The 21,638-nt window shown below is 41.0% G+C and overlaps 1 protein-coding gene across 1 annotated transcript in view; it reads left to right on the top strand.

Annotated features, from left to right (window-relative positions):
• Positions 1–18,705, top strand: part of LOC121442495 (F-box only protein 47) — a 28,032-nt gene extending 9,327 nt beyond the window's left edge. The window contains exons 5-12 of the mRNA XM_041644090.1: positions 889–965; positions 4,669–4,746; positions 7,877–7,985; positions 10,485–10,661; positions 14,483–14,629; positions 15,958–16,100; positions 16,814–16,973; positions 18,428–18,705. Coding sequence (XP_041500024.1) covers positions 889–965; positions 4,669–4,746; positions 7,877–7,985; positions 10,485–10,661; positions 14,483–14,629; positions 15,958–16,100; positions 16,814–16,973; positions 18,428–18,540 — 1,004 coding nt within the window. The 3' untranslated portion in view covers positions 18,541–18,705. The remainder of the gene's footprint in view (positions 1–888; positions 966–4,668; positions 4,747–7,876; positions 7,986–10,484; positions 10,662–14,482; positions 14,630–15,957; positions 16,101–16,813; positions 16,974–18,427) is intronic.
• The last annotated feature ends 2,933 nt before the right edge of the window (positions 18,706–21,638 follow it).

The raw sequence follows: 21,638 nt of genomic DNA, 5'->3' as shown, positions 1-21,638 counted from the left end.
CTGTCAAAAAAAAAAGTATAACTCTTTGGATCTTTGGAGAGAGATAGGTATTTAATCCAATCTGTATTATTTATGTTAGCAAAACTGAAACTGACTTGTAACCTCTGAAATTTTAAATACTTAATGACATTTAAGAGAAAAAAAATTTTGAGACAGAAAATATATAGCTCTAGCTGGCCTGGAACTTAGTATGTAGACCAGGCTGGCCTCGACTCACAGAGATCCTCCTGCCTCTGCCTCCCAAGTGCTGGAATTAAGGGTGTGCACCACCACTACCTGGCCAACATACTTAATTTTAAGGAAATGTTGTACTAGGCTGTTGCAGAATATTACTTTAACTATCTAAAGGTGTGTTACATTTGTTTATACTGCCTTTGTTTAACTATGTAAAGATGTGTTGCTATTTCACCTTGCCTGCCTAAAGTACCTGATTGGTTTAATAAAAAACTGAATGGCCAACACCTAGGCAGTAGAAGGATGGGGGGGGGGGCTGACAGGCAGAGAGAAAAGTAGAAGGAATCTAAGGGAGAGAGAGAGATAAAGAGTGCACATGAGAGAGAAAGAGAGGGAGATGCCCAGGCCCAGTCAGGCAGCTAGCTGCCAGAAGTAAGACAGACAGGAAGAAACAGGAAAGTAGGAAAAAAAGAATGAAAGATAGCTAAAAATCCCTGAGGCAAAATGTAGATGAAGAGAAACAAGTTAAAATAAATTTTAAGAGGTAGTGGGACAAGCATAAGATAAGACCAAACATTCATAACTAATAATAATAGGTCACAGTGTCATGATTTGGGGGCTGGCAGTCCAAGAAAGTCTGCTACACTATGCTGTTGATAAATTTAATTAATTTCAATGTTGTTGTTTTTTTCTTATGTCTCTTTCCTTTCTCAGGTCTACTATTTAAAAGATGCACCTTGCTGCTTCCCACCAAGGACAGACTAAAATACATTCACAAGATACTCTCAGAAGTAAGATCATATACCAGAATTAGTTCACAATCTTGAGTTCTAGTAAAGATAGCTTATCACTAATGTCAAATATTATTTATAAGCCTATCTTTTAAAATTATTATATGTATGAATGTTTTGCATATGCATCATGTGTGTACCTGGTGCCCATGGAAGCCAAAAGAAGGCATCATATCCCCTGAAATTGGATCTACAGGCAGTTGTGAGTCACCCTGTCGATGCTGGGAATCAAACCTGGATCCTCTGCAGGAAAAGCAAGTGCTCTTCACTGAGCTATCTCCAGCTCCAAACCTATCTTTTAAAAACAGGATTTATTTTATTTTTTAACTGCATGTAAGTGTGTGTTTCTATTTATGTGTGCCAATAGAAGTCAAAAGATGTCATATTTTTTGTTTGGTTGGTTTTGGTTTTTTGGGGGTTTTTTTGTTGTTGTTGTTTTCAACACAGTATTTCTCTGTGTAGCCCTGGCTGTCCTTGAACTCACTCTGTAGACCAGGCTAGTCTGGAACTCACAGAGATTCTCCTGCCTCTGCCTCCTGAGTGCTTGGATTAAAGGAGTGTGCCACCACTACCCAGCTAAAAAATGTCAGATTTATAAATTAAAGCTTATCATAACTATGTACATTTAGGGAAAACATATGGAGAGATGACTCAGTAGTTAAGAGTGCATACTACTCTTGAAGAGGACTCAACTTTGATTCCCAGTACCGTAGTGGGGTAACTCCCAATATTCTGTAACTCCACTGGCAGGTGATCAAACACCTTTGGTCTATGCCGGCACCTGTACACACCTACACACACACACATACAGATAATTAAAATGAAGCTGGCCAGTGGCGACTAAGACTTTTAATCCCAGCAGCAGTTTTAGCTGTCCTGGAACTCGCTCTGTAGCCCAGGCTGGCCTCGAACTCACAGAGATCTGCCTGCCTCTGCCTCCCAAGTTCTGGGGTTAAAGATTTGCACCACCACTGCCCGGTTGGCAGTCCTCTTCTTCCCATGGATTCCAAGATTGAGATCAGGTTCTCCTGCGACAAGCACTTTACTCACTGACCTGCCTCTCTCACAGTCACCAAAGTTATTTAAAGTGCTGACTTAGAGGCTGGGTGGTGGTGGTGCATGCAAGAGGCAGGAGGATCTCTGTGAGTGAGTGTGGGGCCAGCCTGGTCTACAAAGCAAGTCCCAGGACAACCAGGGCTACACAGAGAAACACTGCCTCAAACAAAACAAAACAAAAAGGGTGACATCGGGGCTGGTAAAACAGCTCAGTCCATAGAATGTTTGCTTATAATTTGGTCTCTAGCACCTCTTAAACTAGGTACAGTGGAACAGGCCTGTAATCCCAGCAATCAGGAGGCAGAGGCTGAGGATCTGGAACTCACAGTTTCAAGGCCAGGCTAGACTACTAGAGACCTTGTCTCAAAAATAAAGCAAAGCAGTCCTTATGAGCCACCATGGAGTTGGCTGAGGAATCAGATAGGTACAGCTTTTCCTCTTCTATCTCTTTCTCCCAGATGTGGGGCAGAGCCTCAGCAGGCTTTTTGAATCCTGTGGGCTTCCTTTTTTTTTCTCTGAAGCTGGCTGCTCTCCATTGGTTATCTGCATGTGACTGACCTCCATGCCAACTTAAATGGCATGACTTTTCTTCCTTCTCTCCTCTCCTCTCCTCCTCAGCTGCTGAGATTTATAGCTTGCCTGCCCTGGGTGTTTTTCTTTTAAACTTTAATAAGATTTAAAAGGAAAAAAAACCTAAAGATTTAGGTATTTTATTAAAGTGAAATAATTTCTAAATGTTAAAATCTTTATGTAAATGTACTAAACAATAAAGATTTGGGATTTTTGTTTTGTTGTGCTGAGATTAAAACTTGGGCCTCTTGTACTCTTGTGTGCTATATAACTATAACTGAGTTATACCCTTAGGCTGAAATTGTGTGTGTGTGGTGTTTGTTGTTGTTGTTGTTGTGTGTATTCATACCTGTATATCAATGTCATGGCCACAGTTGATGTCAGAAAACTTCTTGACATTTTGGGGGTTTTTTTTGTTTTTTTTTTTTTGTTTGTTTGTTTGTTTTGGTTTTCTTGAGACAGGGTTTCTCTGTGGTTTTGGAGCCTGTCCTGGAACTAGCTCTTGTAGACCAGGCTGGTCTCGAACTCACAGAGATCCGCCTGCCTCTGCCTCCTGAGCGCTGGGATTAAAGGCGTGCGCCACCACCGCCCGGCCTTCTTGACATTTTTGTTCTTGTTATTTTTTTTTTAAGATTTATTTATTTATTATGTATACAACATTCCTTCTATGTATGCTTGCATGCCAGAAGAGGGCACCAGATCTCATAATGGATGGCTGTGAGCCATCATGTGGTTGCTGGGAATTGAACTCAGGACCTCTGGAAGAGCAGGCAATGCTCTTAACCGCTGAGCCATCTCTCCAGCCCCTGGTTTGGGTTTTTTATTTCTGAGACAGGGTTTTATTATGTAGCCTTGGGGAGCCTGGAACTCTATGTAGACCAGGCTAGCCTCAAACTTAGGGAGATCAGGCTGTCTCTGCATCTCAAGTGCTGGGATCAAAGGTGTGTGCAACCACACTTGACTCCAGCTTATGTTCTGGGAACATTTGTTGCTGAACCTGGAGCTCCAGCTTGCTGTTTCAGGTAGTCTGGCAGACCTGAAAGCCCTGGGGTCCACCTGTCTCTCTCCAAACCCATCCCTAGCACTGGGTTACAGGCTCGCATTACCATACTCAGCTGTTATTACATGGATGTTGGGAATTCTGCCTTCCTCTACCTCACAAGAACTGGGACAAAGGTTGTGCCCACCATGCCCAGCACTAATTTTTATTAATAATTTTTAAGTTAAAATATAATCATATCATTTCCCCCTTTTTCCTTTACCCCCTCTCATATACCCCCTTCTTTATCTCAAATTCATGCCTTCTTTTTCTTCTTCATACACGCACTCCTAAATATATAAATATATATATAAATATAGCCTTCTCAGTCCATATACTGTTATTTGTATATACATTATTTTAGGGCTGACCACTCGTTATTGGATAACCAGTTGGATGCCTCTTCCCTGGGGAAGGCTATTTCTCTTGCTATTAGCATTCCTTAGTTGCCTTTTTTGTCTAGGTTTGGGGTCCCGTGACATTTCCCCTTTCCCTGTCAGCCTGTCTATTAGTTTCTTCCTTGTTCAGGTCTTACTTAGAGAGCCACGGTGATGAGACTTCATGGGTGTGGCTTCCCTGATATTTCTAGGAAACACTCTCACAGCAGAGTTCCTGTTCCCTTGACTCTCCACAATCTTTCCATCCCTTCTCCCTAGATGATCTCAGATTTGGTGCAGGAATTGTGTTGGAGATACATCATTTGGGGCTGGATACCACAGAATTCCTTGTTGCTCTGCATTTTGATTTGTTGAGATTTTCTGCAATGGTCTCTGTTGCAAAGTTTCTTTCTGTAATAAAAGCTAGACCCTGTCTCAAAGTACCGCCCATTGCCAGGCTTGGTAGTGCACAGACCTTTAATCTCAGCAGAGGGAAGTAGAGGCAGGTGGGTCTTTGAGTTCAAGGTCAGCCTAGTCAGCCAGGGCTACACAGAGAGACTGTGTCTCAAAAAATAAAAACAAAACAACAACAAAAAGGTATCTCCAGTAAACCGACTGTAAAGTTATTGTATAGATCCACTAACAGTCGCTCTCTTTATAGGTTTCCTGTTTTAAATTCAGCGGCTGTTCAGCTCCTTTGCAATGTTTAGGATTACCATGTTATGGCATATTTTTACAGGTACATTGTTTAATGAAAGAATGACTTTGAACTGTTAACAAGAAGAGTATAGAATTCCTATGTACATTAATAGAAGCTCTAGTAATCTTAAAGCAAAATAACATTGTAAAAATTTGTTAAGAGTGCCGGGTGATGGTGGCGCACGCCTTTAATCCCAGCACTCGGGAGGCAGAGGTAGGCGGATCTCTGTGAGTTCGAGACCAGCCTGGTCTACAGAGCTAGTTCCAGGACAGGCTCCAAAGCCACAGAGAAACCCTGTTTCGAAAAACAAAACAAAAAAAAAAAAAAAAAATTTTGTTAAGAGTATATTTGACTTTTTTTAACTAGTGAGAATGTTTAGCATTTACTTACTTTATACAAATGTACTTAAATTTTGTTTGGTTGGTTTTTTTTTTGTGTGTGTGTGTGTGTGAGAGAGAGAGAGAGAGAGAGAGACACCTGGGAATTGAGCATAGGTCCTTAGGCATAATAGGTAAGCACTTTATCTCTGACCTGCAACCGAAGCCACTAGCCATAGCAGACTAAAGGCACAGATGTGTGCATGTGTTTGTAATTTATTTCCTTAGTCATCGTCTCACTATGTGGCCCTGGCTGTCCTGGAACTCATTATGTAAACCAAAATGGCCTCAAACTCAGAGATTTACTGCCTCTGCCTCCCAAATGCTGGGATTAAAGGAGTCCATCGTTACACCCAGCTTTTTTATGAGTATTTTCAGTTTAAATTTATGGACTAGTTTCCTGGAAAGTGACTTTAGAAATCAGATTATTATTTCAGTAATATTTACTAATCTCTTTTAAACAGATAAAAGTTAAAGGTGTCATTTATTAAGTTTTATACTATGTGCCAGACACTGTCCTAAACAGTCTTCATGAATTATCTAATTAAAACTTATAGTCACCTTAGGCTCTTACCACATCCCTCAGGACTACCTGAAAGTCATATGCTGTATCCCAGGCCGCCAGCACCCAGAGTCTAGGACCCTACTGACAATCTTACAAAACACTTTTTTACTTTTTTCCATTTGTGTTGTACTTTCTATCTTTGGATTAAGTATTAAGATATGCATTCATGTAAAATTCAAAAGGAACAAAATATTTATAAAGTAAAAAGTCTTCCTCCCAGGCCTACCTCACATCCTCTGATTTCCTTTCACCAGAAATAGTCACTGCTTAGCAATTTCTCTCATTCTAGAAGGAATAAAGTTAAATCGTGGGGTGCTGGGATTGAAGACTATTTTTGATGTGTGTAGGTCTGGAGAGATGATCAGCAGATACGGGTTGGCTGTTCTTCCAGGTTTAGTTCACAGTATGCATACAGTGATCGATAACCATCCCAGTTCCAGTTGAAGGAGGTCCTACAGCCCTCTTCTGACCTTCTTGGGCATCAGGCCCACACATGGTACATATACATATATGCAAGCAAAACATTTATACACATAAAATAAAATAAATCAAAAATTTTTTAAAATTTGTATTTGTGTCACTGTAAGAGTGACAACTTGTAGGAGCTGTGCTCCCTCCAATGCACTGTACCTGATGAGCCATCTCACTGTCCCAGAAGATTATTTTTTTTAATATTTTATTATTTATTATGTATACAATATTCTGTCTGTGTGTATGCCTGCAAGCCAGAAGACTCCATTACAGATGGTTGTGAGCCACCATGTGGTTGCTGGGAGTTGAACTCAGGACCTTTGGAAGAGCAGGCAACGCTCTTAACCTCTGAGCCATCTCTCCAGCCCCCCAGAAGATTATTTTTTAAACCACTGAAATCCAGTTATTTTAGGATTTATATGGGAGGCTAAACGTGTGGCGAACACCTTTAATCCCAGTACTCAGGCAGAGGTGGAGGCAGAGGCAGAGGCAGAGACAGAGGCTAGTCCAGTCTACCTAATGACTTCTAGGTCAGTCAGGGTTATATAGTGAGACCTTGTAAATAAATAGTAATAAGTAGGTAAACAATAAAGTACATGATTAATGAATGTATATAATTGTATGCTTTTTAAATCTACGTTTTATATGTTTGTATATTTTTATATGTTCCAGACAGTTATTAAATTTTGTCTGATTTTTCATTTATTGAAAAACAAGCAAGTTATAATTAATTGCCATATTAACATAATATCATGATCAGTTGTAAGCAATATCGAAATGGCAGATGTAAAAGTCTTAGACAGTTACTGTAAAACCAAGCCACAGAGGCTGAAAGATGATCCAGTAGGTGAAAGTAATTGATGTGTAAGTTCGAATCCCCAGCACCCCCATTGTCATGGTGACCTGTAATCTCATCCATGAGGCTTGCTGGCTGCTAGCACAGCCAAAAACTACAAGTTCTACGTTTGGTGAGGGAGTGTCCCAAAAAAATAGGAGCATGTAGAGGAAGACACCTGACACCCTTCTGTGCTGTATGGGTGGGCTCTTTGGTCATACACACACATATACACAAAAATTAATTAATAGTTAGTTTAGAGTGTGATTTAATTTAAGTTTAAAAACTGATTCACAAAACCAGGACAAGAGTCCCATTACTCAAACTTCCTGCAGGCAGAGCTAGGGTTTGAGGCCACTCATAGCACAGTGGAGAGAGAGATACAAACTGAGAGAGCTATAGAGATCGGCTAAGAATACTTGATGTTCTTGCAGAACACCAAAGATTGGTTCCCAGCAGCACAGCAGGGCAGCTCACAATTGTCTGTAGCTCCACTCTTCTTGCTTCCACAAGCACCTTCACTCATGTGACATAACCTCACAGAGACACATACACACATACACATCAATAAAAATAAATTTATAGAAACCTTAAAATTTTTCTGGGTATTTGTGGCACATGAACTCAGGAGAGGCAAGCAGATCTCTGAGTTCGAGGCCAGCCTGATCTACATGGTGAGTTCCAGGATCTTGAAAAAAAAAAAAACAATAAGTAAATAAGTAAAACTTTCTTCTAATGAAAAAGAAGCAAGATTTTGGAGAATTTCTAGGTTGTGACTATATAGATTTCTTGTGAATTGAGAGCAAAAATTGCACATCACTTAGATCATATACTACAAACAGCCTGTTTTGCCTAGGAAGTAGGGGCTTACCCTTCCAATCTGTGTCTGAACTTGTGCAATGTTTCTTCTGTTTTCCTCAGATCTTAACAGCAGGTTGGGATGAACTCGAGTGCCACCGTGTTTATAACTTCTTATGTGAGTTGACTAATCTCTCCCGTAAGATGCAGACTGTTGTCTGTAACAAAGCAGGTAAAGAACTTCACTTCAAAGATAATATTGTATAGAAATGAAATGTTAAGAAGAGGTAGCGTTCAAAAGTATACATAAAACAAGTCGTGGAGGGGTGGGCTGTAGCTCAGCTGGTAGTGGGTTCGATCCGATCCCCAGCACCACAGAAACTAGGATAGTCTACTTCCTGTTGGTTATTTCTCTGACAACATAAAAGGGACAGGGACAAACTCTAAATCCAAGATGGTGATTCTTCTGGGGAAAGTGATTGGAATTGATAAACTAAAAACTCAACATTTCTAATATTTATTTATTTTAAAACCCCAAAGCAAACATAGATATGAAACTTTGACTAAATTACTTGATTTGTATACTGTATTTCTCATTCTATTTTTACTTTTCTGTCAACTTGAAACATTTCACTTTTTAAAAAAGTGATGACTCAGGCCGTGTTGGTGCACGGCTTTAATCTCAACACTTGGGAGGCGAAAGCAGGCAAATGTCTGTGAATTCAAGGCCAGCCTAGTCTACAGAGGGAGTTCCAGGACAGCTGAGGCTACACAGAGAGAAACCCTGTCTTGACCCCCCCCCCAAAGAAAAGGTGATGGATAAAAAGGCAGATTTATTTATGTCTTTGCCTGTTATGTCTCATGTTTCTTTCCTGCTGAGGATTGAACCTGGGATATTGAATGTGGTACAGTCTACCATTGGGCAACATTCCTAGCACTAAGAGTTTTCCTAGGGTACTGAATGTGGTGGGGTCTACAATTAGGCTACTTCCCTAGCATCAAGAGTTTCACTATAGGGGCTGGAGAGATGGCTCAGAGGTTAAGAGAACTGACTGCTGTTCCGGAGGTCCTGAGTTCAATTCCCAGCAACCACATGATGGCTCACACCCATCTATAATGAGATCTGGTGCCCAGAACCCTATATACATAATAAATAAATTTAAAAAAAAAAGAGTTTCACTATAGCCGGGCGGTGGTGGCGCACGCCTTCAATCCCAGCACTCGGAGGCAGAGGCAGGTGGATCTCTGTGAGTTCGAGGCCAGCCTGGTCTAGAAGAGCTAGTTCCAGGACAGGAACCAAAAAGCTACCGAGAAATCCTGTCTCGAAAATAAAAAAAAAAAAAAGAGTTTCAGGCCGGGCGATGGTGGCGCACGCCTTCAATCCCAGCACTCGGGAGGCAGAGGCAGGCGGATCTCTGTGAGTTCGAGACCAGCCTGGTCTACAAGAGCTAGTTCCAGGACAGGCTCCAAAACCACAGAGAAACCCTGTCTCGAAAAACCAAAAAAAAAAAGAGTTTCACTATATAGCACTGGCTGTCCTCCAACTTAATATGTAGGTCATTATAGCCTCAAATTTACAATCCTCCTGCCTTGACTTGATAACACATTTTTGGGTTTTGTTTGTTTGTTTGTTTTGGGGTTTTGTGGGGGTTTTTTGGTTTGGTTTGGTTTGGTTTGGTTTGGTTTGGTTTGGTTTTTTGAGACAGGGTTTCTCTGTCGCTTTGGAACCTGTCCTAGAACTAACTCTGGATCTGGCTGGCCTCAAACTCACAGAAATCCACCTGCCTCTGCTTCCTGAGTGCTGGGATTAAAGGCATGTGCCACCACTGCCTGATGATAACACAATTTCACATGCATTTCCTCTGATAAAAAACTTCTTCCTAACATATTCAAAATAAAAATCTAAGCTATATAAACTAACCTTCAGATTCTGGTCCCCACCTACTTTCTCAAACTCATTGCACAGACCTTTAATCCCAGCATTCAAGAGGTAGACTCAGTGAATCTCTGTGAGTTTGAGGCCTGGCTGGTCTATGTACTGAGTTCCAGGATAACCAGAGCTACACAGAGAGATTCTGTGTCAAAAATAATCAAACTTCCTGTCCACTGTTTTAGTCTAACTTGAGCATATTGTTCTTTCTGTTCACTGTGTCTCCAATGTCCTTGATGCCTTTGTCGTATCTCACTGGGAACTTTTTTCATTTTCTCATTTTCCTAATACTATTTTTCTATCTCATGCTTTAAGAGTCAATTTGGGGTCTGGACATATAGTTCAGGTGGTGGTAGAATGCTTTCCTAGCCTGCCCCAACACTAAATAAAACTGATCGTGATGATACATGCCTATCACGCCTGCACTTTGGAGTGGGAACCAGGTGGGCCAGAAACTCACAGTCATCCTTAGCTATATACCGAGTCCAAGGCCAGCCTGGGATACAGGAGACCCTGTCTAAATACATAAATCTAAAACTATATAAGATTCTGGTAAAATTGAGTATGGATTTGACTTAACCATTATTCAAAGTATTGAAACTAAATAAGGAAAGTAAGCACAAGAAGAAAGCCAAACTCTAAAGTTAGGGCACCTTTTACTTCTTGGTAACTTCCTGTTTATACATTCAGTTTATGATCTCTCTTTTAACCACAGTGGTTAACACCTGGCTCTGATCACTATCCACTATGGAACTTACCTTTCTAAAAAAAAAAAAATGATTTACAACTTTTTATCTATAGGAAGTGCCCGAAAGCTGGAGTTAAGGATTAGACTATTCTGTAGAAATGTCCTCCTTGATCACTGGACACAACGAAGTGATTCTGCATTTTGGTTGACTCGAATATTAAAACCATGGCCAATGGTGAATCAGGCAAGATTGCTATATATTATCTTTGGACCAACATCTCCTCAGGATGGTAAGCACCATTTTTTTTTCAAGGATGTATGTTATATACCTGGTTAATTACTTTTTTTAAATTTTACTTTTATTTTTATTTATTTTTTGTTGTTGTTGAAAAAAATTGCCGCCTTCTCCCGGCCTCCCATTTCCCTCCCCCTCCCCCCACTCCTCTCCCCATGGTTAATTACTTTTACTTTAGAAAGGCTTTTAAAAACTCTACTGGTTGATGCACAGTTTTAGTCCCAGCACTCCTCAGGAGGTAGAGGCAGCAGGTCTCTGTGAGTTCAAGGCCAGGCTATTCTACACATCTTTTTACCACTCTAGAGGCAATGGGACCTGGAAGAATGGAACCTAAAAATGAGGCAGACTAAAATCTCACACAATAGCCAACTTTATTCAGAACATCAGACAATTTCTAACTCTGAGGGTTAAAGAAGAGTCACATGAAGCCAGGCGGTGGTGGTGCAAGGTTTTAATCCCAGAACTCAGGAGGCAGAGGCAGGCGGATCTCTGTAAGTTCAAGGCCAGCCTGGTCTACAAAGTGAGTTCCAGGACAGCCAGGGCTGTTACACAGAGAAACCCTGTCTCAAAAAGAAGAAGATTTACATTAGTAAAGTGTTGTATCACAAGGACAAGCCATACATGGTAAAAACATGTTTTTCCACAGAGGCATATAAACAAATAACAGTTTCTATTTGTAATGAATAATCTGAAATAAACTCACTTCTGTTGCTATACCTGGGAAAAGCATGAAAACATATCCCAAGAAAAATTTCATACTTTTGAAGAAATTGAGTCACTCGGCTTGTTTTATTGGAGTTTTCTCACAAGCACTCAGAACTCTTCTCACATGGCTCCATTCTTGGACTGTATTCCGACACATAGAGTTCCAGACCAGTCAGAGATGCATAGTGTCTTAGGGTCTATAGCTGTGTAGGGACACCATGGCCACAGCAACTCTTATAAAGGAAAGCATTTCATTGGGGCTGGCTTACAGTTTCAGAGATTTAGTCCATTATCATCATGGCAGGTGGTATGCAGGCAGACACAGTGTTGGAGAAGGAACTGAGAGTTCTACATCTTGATTCTCAGACAGTAGGATGTGAACTGTGTCACACGTGGACATAGCTTGAACATATAAGACCTCAAAGCCTGCCTCCACAGTTGTACACTTTCTCCAACAAGGCCATACCTCTTAATAGTGCCACTCCCCATGGGCATTCAAACCCATGCATCTCTGGGGGTCATACCTACTCAAACCACCACACAGTAAGACTTTTTCTCAAAAATAAATAATTACCATCTATTTATTATTTTGTATGTGTGTAATGTGCATGTCTGTGGAGATCAGAGGACAACTTGCAGGCATCACTTCTCACTTTTACTGTGGGATTCTGGGATGGCCGTTAGGTCATCAGGTTGACAGCAAGCATATTTACACCTTTACCCACTGGGCCACGTTGCAGACCCTGGGAAGGTCTTTTGTCTTTACTCAGCTTCATCAGTGCTAGTTTAAAATGTGCTTCACAGTTTCAAAACATACCGCATTAACTTGTGCATACCCCAAGCTTCAAGACAGGAATTGTTCTTCTCTGAGTCAAAACCAGGTATATTCCTGTCCTCCCCTCCTTTCTTTTTTTGAGAGAGGGTTTCTCTGTAGCCCTGGCTGTCCTGGGTCTCACTCTGTAGACCAGGCTGGCCTCAGACTCACAGATCTGCCTGCCTCTGCCTTCCAAGTGCTGGGATTAAAGGTGTGGGCCACCATACCTGGCTGCTTTTCCATCTTTTTTTTTTTTTAAAGATCTATTTATTATGTACACAGTGTTCAGCCTCCATGTATGCCTGCAGGCCAGAAGAGGGCGCCAGATCTCATTATAGATGGCTGTGAACCACCACGTGGGTTGCTGGGAATTGAACTCAGGACCTCTGGAAGAGCAGTCAGTGCTCTTAACCTCTGAGCCATCTCTCCAGCCCCTGCTTTTCCATCTTAAACATTAATGTAACTCAAAGTTATATTTGCAACTTGAAGGGGCTAATGGTACTAAAAAACAAAACAGTGGTCCAAATTGATGATTTACTTAGTGTTAGGTTTTCAGATTCATAACTTTTTAAAAAGTTTATTACCTAGATTGTGCTTACATTAGTATCAAAAATTATCTTACATTTCTTTATTCAACTTTTATCAATAGATAACCAGTTTTAATGCATATTGGTTAGCAGCCAGGACTTTTATTTTAAAATGAAAATGTTGTTGTGTATAAGCTGCAGAGAAGATTGTGAGAGATAAATAAATAGAAGACGACTGAGCTGTTCTGTTGTGATGTAAATGTTTGAAAGATACTAATAGAAGCAAGCACCTTTCTAGAAGGATACCAACAGATTTGACTTGATTTTAGTAAAATTATAGCAGTTGATATTCTAATCTATATTATAGGGTAATATCACTGTTCTTTGAGGCTGGGAGATAGTTCAGTATTTAATGTGCTCTCTGTGCAAACATTAAGAACTGACTTTGGTCCCCAGTACCCAGATAAAAATCTGGGTGTAGGGGCTGGCAAGATGGCTCAGCAGTTAAGAGTACTACTAGCTGCTCATCCAGAGGACCTGGGTTTAATTCCCAGAACCCACATGGCGGCTCACAACTGTCTATGACTCCAGTTTCAGGGGATCCGGCATCCTCACACAGATAAACATGGAGACAAAACACCAGTGCAGCACATAAAATAAAAATAAATTATAAAAAAAATCTGGGTGTAATGGCTTGCGCTAGTAATCCCAGCACTGGGGATGTAGCAATGGGCATATCCCTGGGCCTCCCAGTCATATTAACCTGAGAAGTGAGCCCCAGGTCCCAGTGAAAGACTCTGTCTCAAAAAAACAAAAATAAAAAAGTGAATGATTCTTAAGGAAGGACACCCTAGCCTTCATATACATGGACACTCACACATGAAAAGGACAAAACAAATAATAAATAGATAAAAACACTTTTGTTTTATTTTGTTTTGAAGCAGAATTGGGGCTTAATAAAGATATGTTAAACCGGGCAGTGTTAGCACACTCCTTTAATCCCAGTACTCGGGAGGCAAAGGCAGGTGGATCTCTGTGAATTTGAGGCCAGCCTGATCTACAAGAGCTAGTTACAGGACAGGCTCCAAAGCTACAAAAAAAACCCTGTCTCAAAACAAACAAATAAATATATGTTAATATAAAGGGTTGGAGAGATGACTCAGTGGCTAAGAGCACTGACTGCTCTTCCAGAAGACCTAGGCTTGATTCCCAGCACCCACATGGTAGTTCAAAACTATCTGTAACTTCCATACATACCAGGGGATTCTGACTTCTGCTGGCACTAGGTGTACACATGTTACATAGACATATATGCAGGCAAACATTCATACGCATAAAATAATATAAAGCAAAACCTCTATAATCCCCAAAAACAAAAATTTAAATTAAAAATATATGTTAATATAGGCTTAAGCAGAGACTTTAAGAGAACTCTTTCTTAGAAGAAAGTAACATGGCAACATGGGTGTGGGTTTCTCAGAGAATTGTTGAAAGGAAGACTTACCAGAGCATGGGTACAAGCTCCTCCGGAGAGAGGCACAAACACACTGTTCTTCAAGTTCAAGTTGCTTGGTTTAGAAATTGTTGCTGTGTTTCATCACAGTTAACAAGAAACTCAAATTTATGATGATATTAGAATTTACATTTTAATGGTGAATGTAGTTTATATAAGTAATAGGATTGTGTAATCCTTTCCATTCTAAACAAATCCTGAAGTCTTTTTCACAAAACTATCTATTCTGTCATAGCCTACTTATTGTTTCAATCCAGGGCAGGTGATTTGGCAGGAAATGGTGGAAGGGCCCACAGATGAATCCAGTCTGAAAGGTTTGGCTGATGCCATTAAGCTGCTGTATGAAACAGGTACCAAAGAGTGGACAGCAGATGATGTTATCAGTCTTGTAGATGAACTCTCAGGTAAAATGTGTATTTACTAATATAGAGTAATAGAAACTTATGCTTAGAATACAGCTATAAAATTATATAGAAAATCCCCTAGATAACAATGAAGAGAGTATTAGAAATCACTAATTGCTCAATATGTAGTTTTAAGTATGTTTTGTTACTTACTGCTCTGAAACATTTTCAGTTTTATGTTATGTTTGTGTGTGTATAGTATGTAAATACATGTGGTTTAAGAATGTGTTTATTTCAATTTGCAATTTTTTAAATTAAATTTGTTCTTTGGCAATTTCATGCATTTATATATTCTGATTACTCTTGCTCTTTGCCCTCTTTTAGCTCCCTCCCCCCATAGACTCCCTTCCTCCTCCCTATAAGACTTTCTCTCTATCATGTCTTTTTGTTTTGTGACTCACTAAGTTTAACCAGGTCTGTCCACATGGAACTGTCACTCGGAGCCTGGTAGACTCCCCAGTGGGTACACAACTGAAACAATGTCTCCCATTGCCATAGCATCCATCAAAGCCAACAGTTCCCCAGGAGGGATTCAATTCCCAATTTTATATATAATATAATTAGGTCACTTCATAGTTTAATGAGTTTTCTTGCTCTCATTTACAAGTTCTTACACATACATACCTTCTAGATTATATAAAAGCCCTCTGGTGCTGTATGGGAGGGTTAAGTAGTTACTCTGACGTTTACAAAGACTGTGTCCTTACATGTCTTGTCACTTTGCCTGCTGAAGAATGTGTAGAAAAATTGATTTGACTCAGCTATGGCAGCACAATGGTAAACACCATGCCGGGCGGTGGTGGCACACGCCTGTAATCCCAGCACTCGGGAGGCAGAGGCAGGCAGATCTCTGTGAGTTCGAGGCCAGCCTGGTGTAGGGAGTTCCAGGACAGGCTCCAAAGCTACGGAGAAACCCTGTCTCGTAAAACCAAAAAAAAAAAACAACAACAACAACAAAAAAAAAACCCACAATGATAAACACCATGACGTGGGGTGATCCCTGTCTCTGGCTAAATGCTGTAACTGAAAAACTAAAATATGACAGACATGGTGGCACACACCTCTAATCCAGCACTCATGAGGCAGAGATAGACAGATCTCTGAAGCCAGCCCGATCTACAGCGTAAGTTCCAGGACAGCCAGGAATACACACAGAAACCCTGTCTCAAAAAGGAAAGAAAGAACAAACCTAAAACATTGTTTCTGAGTATTTCCCTTGGCACTAATTACATTTCCAATAAGTAATATAATATTGAATGTGTTTAAAGATGTTTACTACAGCAATTGTGTAATTTATCATTAAATAACTGTTCTTCCTCTGATAAAAGTGGTTCCCAGGGAGTGGCTTCTGGAGAATAATGCACGCCTCCTAATCCTGAGTGGGAACAACATCTGCTTCACGTTCATGGCTAGTAAAGCTGTGAATGGAAGGGCCATTGAGCTGGCAAGGCTCATAGTCTTTTTGGCTTTGGTAAGTAGAAACTAAGGTTTTCTCTGACAAGTTATTTAGCATTCATTTGACCCAGCAATGGAGCTGCTTCCCTGGTGCTTACAAAGCCCCAGCCCCCCCACCCCCTCCCCGCCTCTCATACACACACACACACACACACACACACACACACACACACGCACGCACAGTCTACCAGGAACTGAGATTTAGAGAAAAAAAATATTAAAAAATTAAGTATTGCTGGGCAGTCATGGCATACACCTTTAATCCCAGCACTCAGGAAGCAGAGGCAGGTGGATCTCTGTGAGTTCGAGGCCAGCATGGTATATAAGAACTACTTCCAGGACAGGTTCCAAAGCTATAGAAAAACCCTGTCTCGAAAAACAAAAACAAAAAAAAAAAAAAAAAGGAAGGAAGGAAGAAACTCTGTCTTGAAAAACTAAATAAAATAAAAATATTACATATTAAAGTACATATTTTATTTGTTTGTTTTTGGTTTTTGAGACAGTCTTATATTGCCCAGGCTGGCCCCAAACTCACTACGTAAGCAAAGGTGACCTTGAATTTGAGTGCTGGGATTACAGGCTTTTACTGAGCCTTTCCCTTTGCCGACTCAGTGGGGTATCTTAGTCAGTAAACTGCTACGTTGTAAGCTGTCATTGTCACCACCACTTTAAGATTTACAGCTTTTTTCACGTGAAGACCGACAGTAGTGCTTTGTGCATGTGACTCAGGTGTGTGAGAAGGAGCTGTACTGCATGGACTGGACAGTGAGGATGATGCAGAAGGTCTGCAAGGTCTTCAGCACTGCAGCAGAGAGAAAGAGCTTCCTGCAGAGTGTGGCCAATGCCTTTGCCTGTATCACCATGGAAATGCTGCAGCCTATCATGTCTGGTAAGTGAGAGTGTAGGCAGCACATAGGAGTGAGTGATAGTGCCTTCAGGTCTCAGCCTCAGATGCAACTAGTGTGGCTTGGTTGTGCACACCTATGGTCCATCTACTTGTGCCTGAGCAAAAGATCTGAGGTTTGAGCCAGCCTGGGCTACATAGTGAAACCAAGCCTGGGAGATTGGGAGATTGATTTTGGTTTTGTGAGATAGGGTGTCTGTCTTTCTGTCTGTCTCTCTGTCTCTCTCTCTCTCTCTCTCTCTGTCTCTCTGTCTCTCTCTCTCATCTGGCTGCTCTCTCTGTCTCTCTGTCTCTCTCTCTCATCTGGCTGACATGGAATTCGCTATGTAGACCAAGCTAGCCTTGAACTCACAGATAGGTAACTGCCTCTGCCTTCCAAATTCTGAGACTAGAGGCATGAGACTACCACACTGGACCTTTTATAGGTTTTAATAGATACTAATTTAGTTTACTAGGGGACCAGCATGACAATTAACCCTGTTTTTTGTTTGTTTGTTTGCATGGTTGGTTGGTTGTTTTTTGTGGGTTTTATTTATTTGTTTGTTTGTTTTTTGTTTTTCAAGACAGGGTTTCTCTGTAGCTTTGGAGCCTGTCCTGGAACTGGCCTCAGACTCATAGGCACCTGCCTCTGCCTCTCATGTGCTGGGATTAAAGGCTTGTACCACCACTGCCCAGTTTACCCTGTTTTTTAAAACAGCTTTTTTTGGAGCTCATACAAATCCACCTGCCTCTGCCTCCCAAGTGCTGGGATTAAAGTTGTGCACTCTACCACCTGGCTTCTGCTGTTGTCGTTTCATTTTGCCTGCATTTCTGTCTGTTCACCATGTGCATGTCTGAAGTGTTGGATCCCTTGGAACTTTATAGATGGTTGTGAGTCGCCAAGTGTGTGCTGAGAATTGAACCAGTGTCCTTTGCAATAAGGTACTGGCTAGTGCTTGTTTTGTTTTGTTTTTGTTTTTGTTTTCCAAGACAGGGTTTCTCTGTAGCTTTGAAGCCTGTCCTGGAACTAGCTCTTGTAGACCAGGCTGGCCGCGAACTCATAGAGATCCGCCTGCCTCTGCCACCCGAGTGCTGGGATTAAGGCGTGCGCCACCCCCACCCGGCTCTGGCTGATGCTCTTAACCAATAAGCCATCTCTCCAGCTCCTAATTAGCCCTGTGTTATAGATGAGGAAAAGGAAACACAGAAATAACCTGACTTTCCCAAGGTCATAAATTTAAAGATGCTAAAGCTTAGACAGGTGTCCTTTCCTGTTTTTTCTCTAGTGTCTAATTTCATAGCTTTAGTGATGAAAGTCTGGTTTAGTAAAGACCATCAACAAAAATTCTTCTCTTTAAATATTATTAGAAACACTTAGAACAACTTACATTCCTAAGCCATGTGCTCAGATGTTTAACTCTTTCCTCTCCCTGCTGTCTGTTCCTGTATATATGTCACAGGAGAGCGCGATGACGATGACAGAGGCTTCCTGAATTTGTTCCATCTTCTGCATGCTCAGGCGAACTTCCATAAGGAGGTGCTGTACTTGTCCATGAATACTTCCTCTTCCTAAGTCAAGACCCTCGTCACTTAAAGACTGTGTCACCAGACTAGTCCTTAGGAGAGTGATGATTTTTCACATCCAAGGGTAGCACCTGTTGGACTTTTGACAGTCTAATTAACCAGAAACTCCAGCTGCACAGGATTTTAGCTGTAACTGCTTTACTCTGATTAATGTTATATAACAGCAAACCCAAGAATGTGCTGTGACTCTTCTAGAAAGTAAGCTCTGCCTTCCCAGTCTTGGTAACTCACAACAGGATGTTAAGATGTTCAGAATCTGCAGCCTGCTCAACCTATTCGTATGACTCTTTGAAACAGGAGCTAATTCTGCTTTATTCAGAACAGATTCACAGTTGCTAACTAGTGCTATCTGTTCATTTTGCTTAGGTTGAGCAAATATGGCGCAAATGTTTGTGAGGATCTATAATACTGTTTCAGAATGTGCTTTATGTAAGTCACATTCTTCACCACCTTCTCAGCATATGGTTACAAAATAAATCTTATATTTCATTTATAATTTGTATGAACTAACAGAATGCATACATGTATGTATATTTCATACATATAGACACATATACATATATTTTCTGCAAGACAATCATACAAAAGGTCTACAAAGAGAGGATCTTCAGATAATGGAATCATCTTGTAACTTCCCTGGGGATTAGAGCAGAGAATGCAAGCAGGAGATAAACATAATGAAAGTAAATTGCCTGAACATCTTCACAAGTGACTCCCCTTCTTGGTAGGCCTGTCCTCCCTATCCCAGAAAGTAGGGTTTGATGATGGGAGCTGAAAACATACATGCTCAGAGTAGCCAGAGAGCGGAGACAGGCAGAAAGAACTCCAGCCCGTTGAGCAGACCTACACCTCCCTTCATCTCCACTTCCTAGGAAGGGACCTGTAACGCAGGGACTCTGGAGCTCTTGCTTTCTCTGCCTGCCCCTGGCCTCAGTCTCATGCAAGGCTTTGTATGAATACAGGAGCACTCTGCCTCTGAACTGGATCCCTAGCCCACCAATACCTTCCGCTGGACTTCTTTTATAAACCTCATTCATTTTCTTCTGCTCAGTTGAGGAAATGATCTGTAGCAATCAGCCTGGGCAGCTTTGGTAACAGCACCTACTAGAATACAAAGTAACACCTCACAGCCCTTCATATTTCCTCTGTCTGTGATATTTCCATAACCACTGTGGAAAGATAACTATTTTGACTTCTGAAGCACTAGTGATTTCAATGTGACCTTATCTTGAAAAGAAAAAAAATCAAATGTTACTATAAACAGTATTTTAAAGATTACACTTATTTATTTTTATTTATTTTTGATTTTGATTTTTTTTTTGACTCAAGAGTTTCTCTACATACCACTAGTTGTCTTGAAACTCACTCTGTAGACCAGGCTCGTCTCAAACTCACAGAGATCCGCCTGCCTCTGCCTCCCGTGTATTGGGATTAAAGGTTTATGCCACCACATCTGCCTCTAAAGATTTTGATAAATAGATTATTTCATTTTCTGGGGCTAAGAGCTGACTGTTCTTACAGAGAACTTGGGTTCAGTCCCCAGCACCCACATAGCTTAAAACCATCTGTAACTCCCATTCCAGGGGATCCATGCCTTCTTCTGGCCTCTGCAGACATACACATGGTGCACATCCACCTATCCATCCATCTAGGCAAAACACCCGTACACACAGGATAAATATAAATCTTTTTCTAAAAGATAATTTTATTTTCTTAGAGACAGAAATGTGTAATTATGACGTTTGCTTTAATTCCTTGAATGACATATAAGTTTTCACCAAAGTCGTTTTTAGAAATTTTATCAAAGAAGCTTTTATTTTTTGTTTTTTTTTTTTGTTTTTTTTTTGGTTCCTGTCCTGGAACTAGCTCTTGTTGACCAGGCTGGCCTCGAACTCACAGAGATCCACCTGCCTCTGCCTCCCGAGTGCTGAGATTAAATTAAAGGCTTGCGCCACCACCGCCCGGCTACAAAGAAGCTTTTTTTTTTTGTTTTGTTTTGTTTTTGTTTTTGTTTTTTTGAGACAGGGTTTCTCTGTAGTTTTGGAGCCTGTCCTGGAACTAGCTCTTGTAGACCAGGCTGGCCTCGAACTCACAGAGATCCTCCTGCCTCTGCCTCCCAAATGCTGAGATTAAAGGCGTGCGCCACCACTTTTTTTTTCTCTCTCTAAAAAGTAAATTGACAAGTTTTTCATGTAATTGTTAATAGACAAAATAAATTTGGAAACAAATTTGTGATTTCCACAATTGTGATCCAGTTGATTTTGCTGAGTACATTTATCATCAGAACTAAAGTGATTTTGAGTTTTAAAGAGGACGTTAACTGAAGGAAGCATTTGTTCAGGGGGATAAGTAACAGGCCGTCTAATTAACCACAAAATAATGGAGCCTTTGAGAGTGAGGAGCCCAGAGCACTAGGACTGCCTAGACTAGGACGGCCACAAAACACTGTGCCCATTTTCCACCAGAGACACAATGTCTCCCGTCTCTCCCACACCACATCAGTCTCCACGATCACTGGAGACCCAGGTTCCCAGCACGCCTTTCCTTTTCCCAGGGCTCCCCTTGGCTTTGGTTTCTAGAGTGGGCTTTCCTTTTCCATCACAACACTGCTCTTGGTTGTTGGTGGTGCACACACAACATAACTATTTTAGAACTGAAGTTTATATCTTGTGATGACTCTTTTAACCATGTGAACCTATAAATTTCTCTCACACTGTTATGGATGACACCATCTGTCCCCTCAGTCGTATGTGGCAGTTGGTAGGATCCAGCCAAAGTTCGGCACGGCTCCTCAGCAGCTGCTTCTGAGTTCCTTATCCTGGGCTGACTCCGTGGCCCTTTCAGGACTTTGTCTGCTCACTTTTGGAGAGCAGAGCCAGCATGAGGTGCCCAGGAGAAGGTGTAATGGCAGAACAATTTTATGTCTAAGAAATAAACACTACCGTCTTTGTGGGATTATTCTCAAGGTCAGCATCCTTATGTAAATAGTACTCAATCAAATGATTGCAGGTTTGAACATGCCTTTGACAGCCTCTGTGTGTTCTGGAAATCTTATTAGCAGTCCACTAGCCGTGTGCACTGTTATCT

Source organism: Microtus oregoni, unplaced genomic scaffold, assembly GCF_018167655.1.
Source record: "Microtus oregoni isolate MIOR12 unplaced genomic scaffold, Mior012 000091F_ref0000469, whole genome shotgun sequence".
NCBI lineage: Eukaryota > Metazoa > Chordata > Mammalia > Rodentia > Cricetidae > Microtus > Microtus oregoni.
The sequence above is the reverse complement of the archived record's forward strand: the minus strand, read 5'-3'. Positions and strand labels throughout refer to the sequence as shown.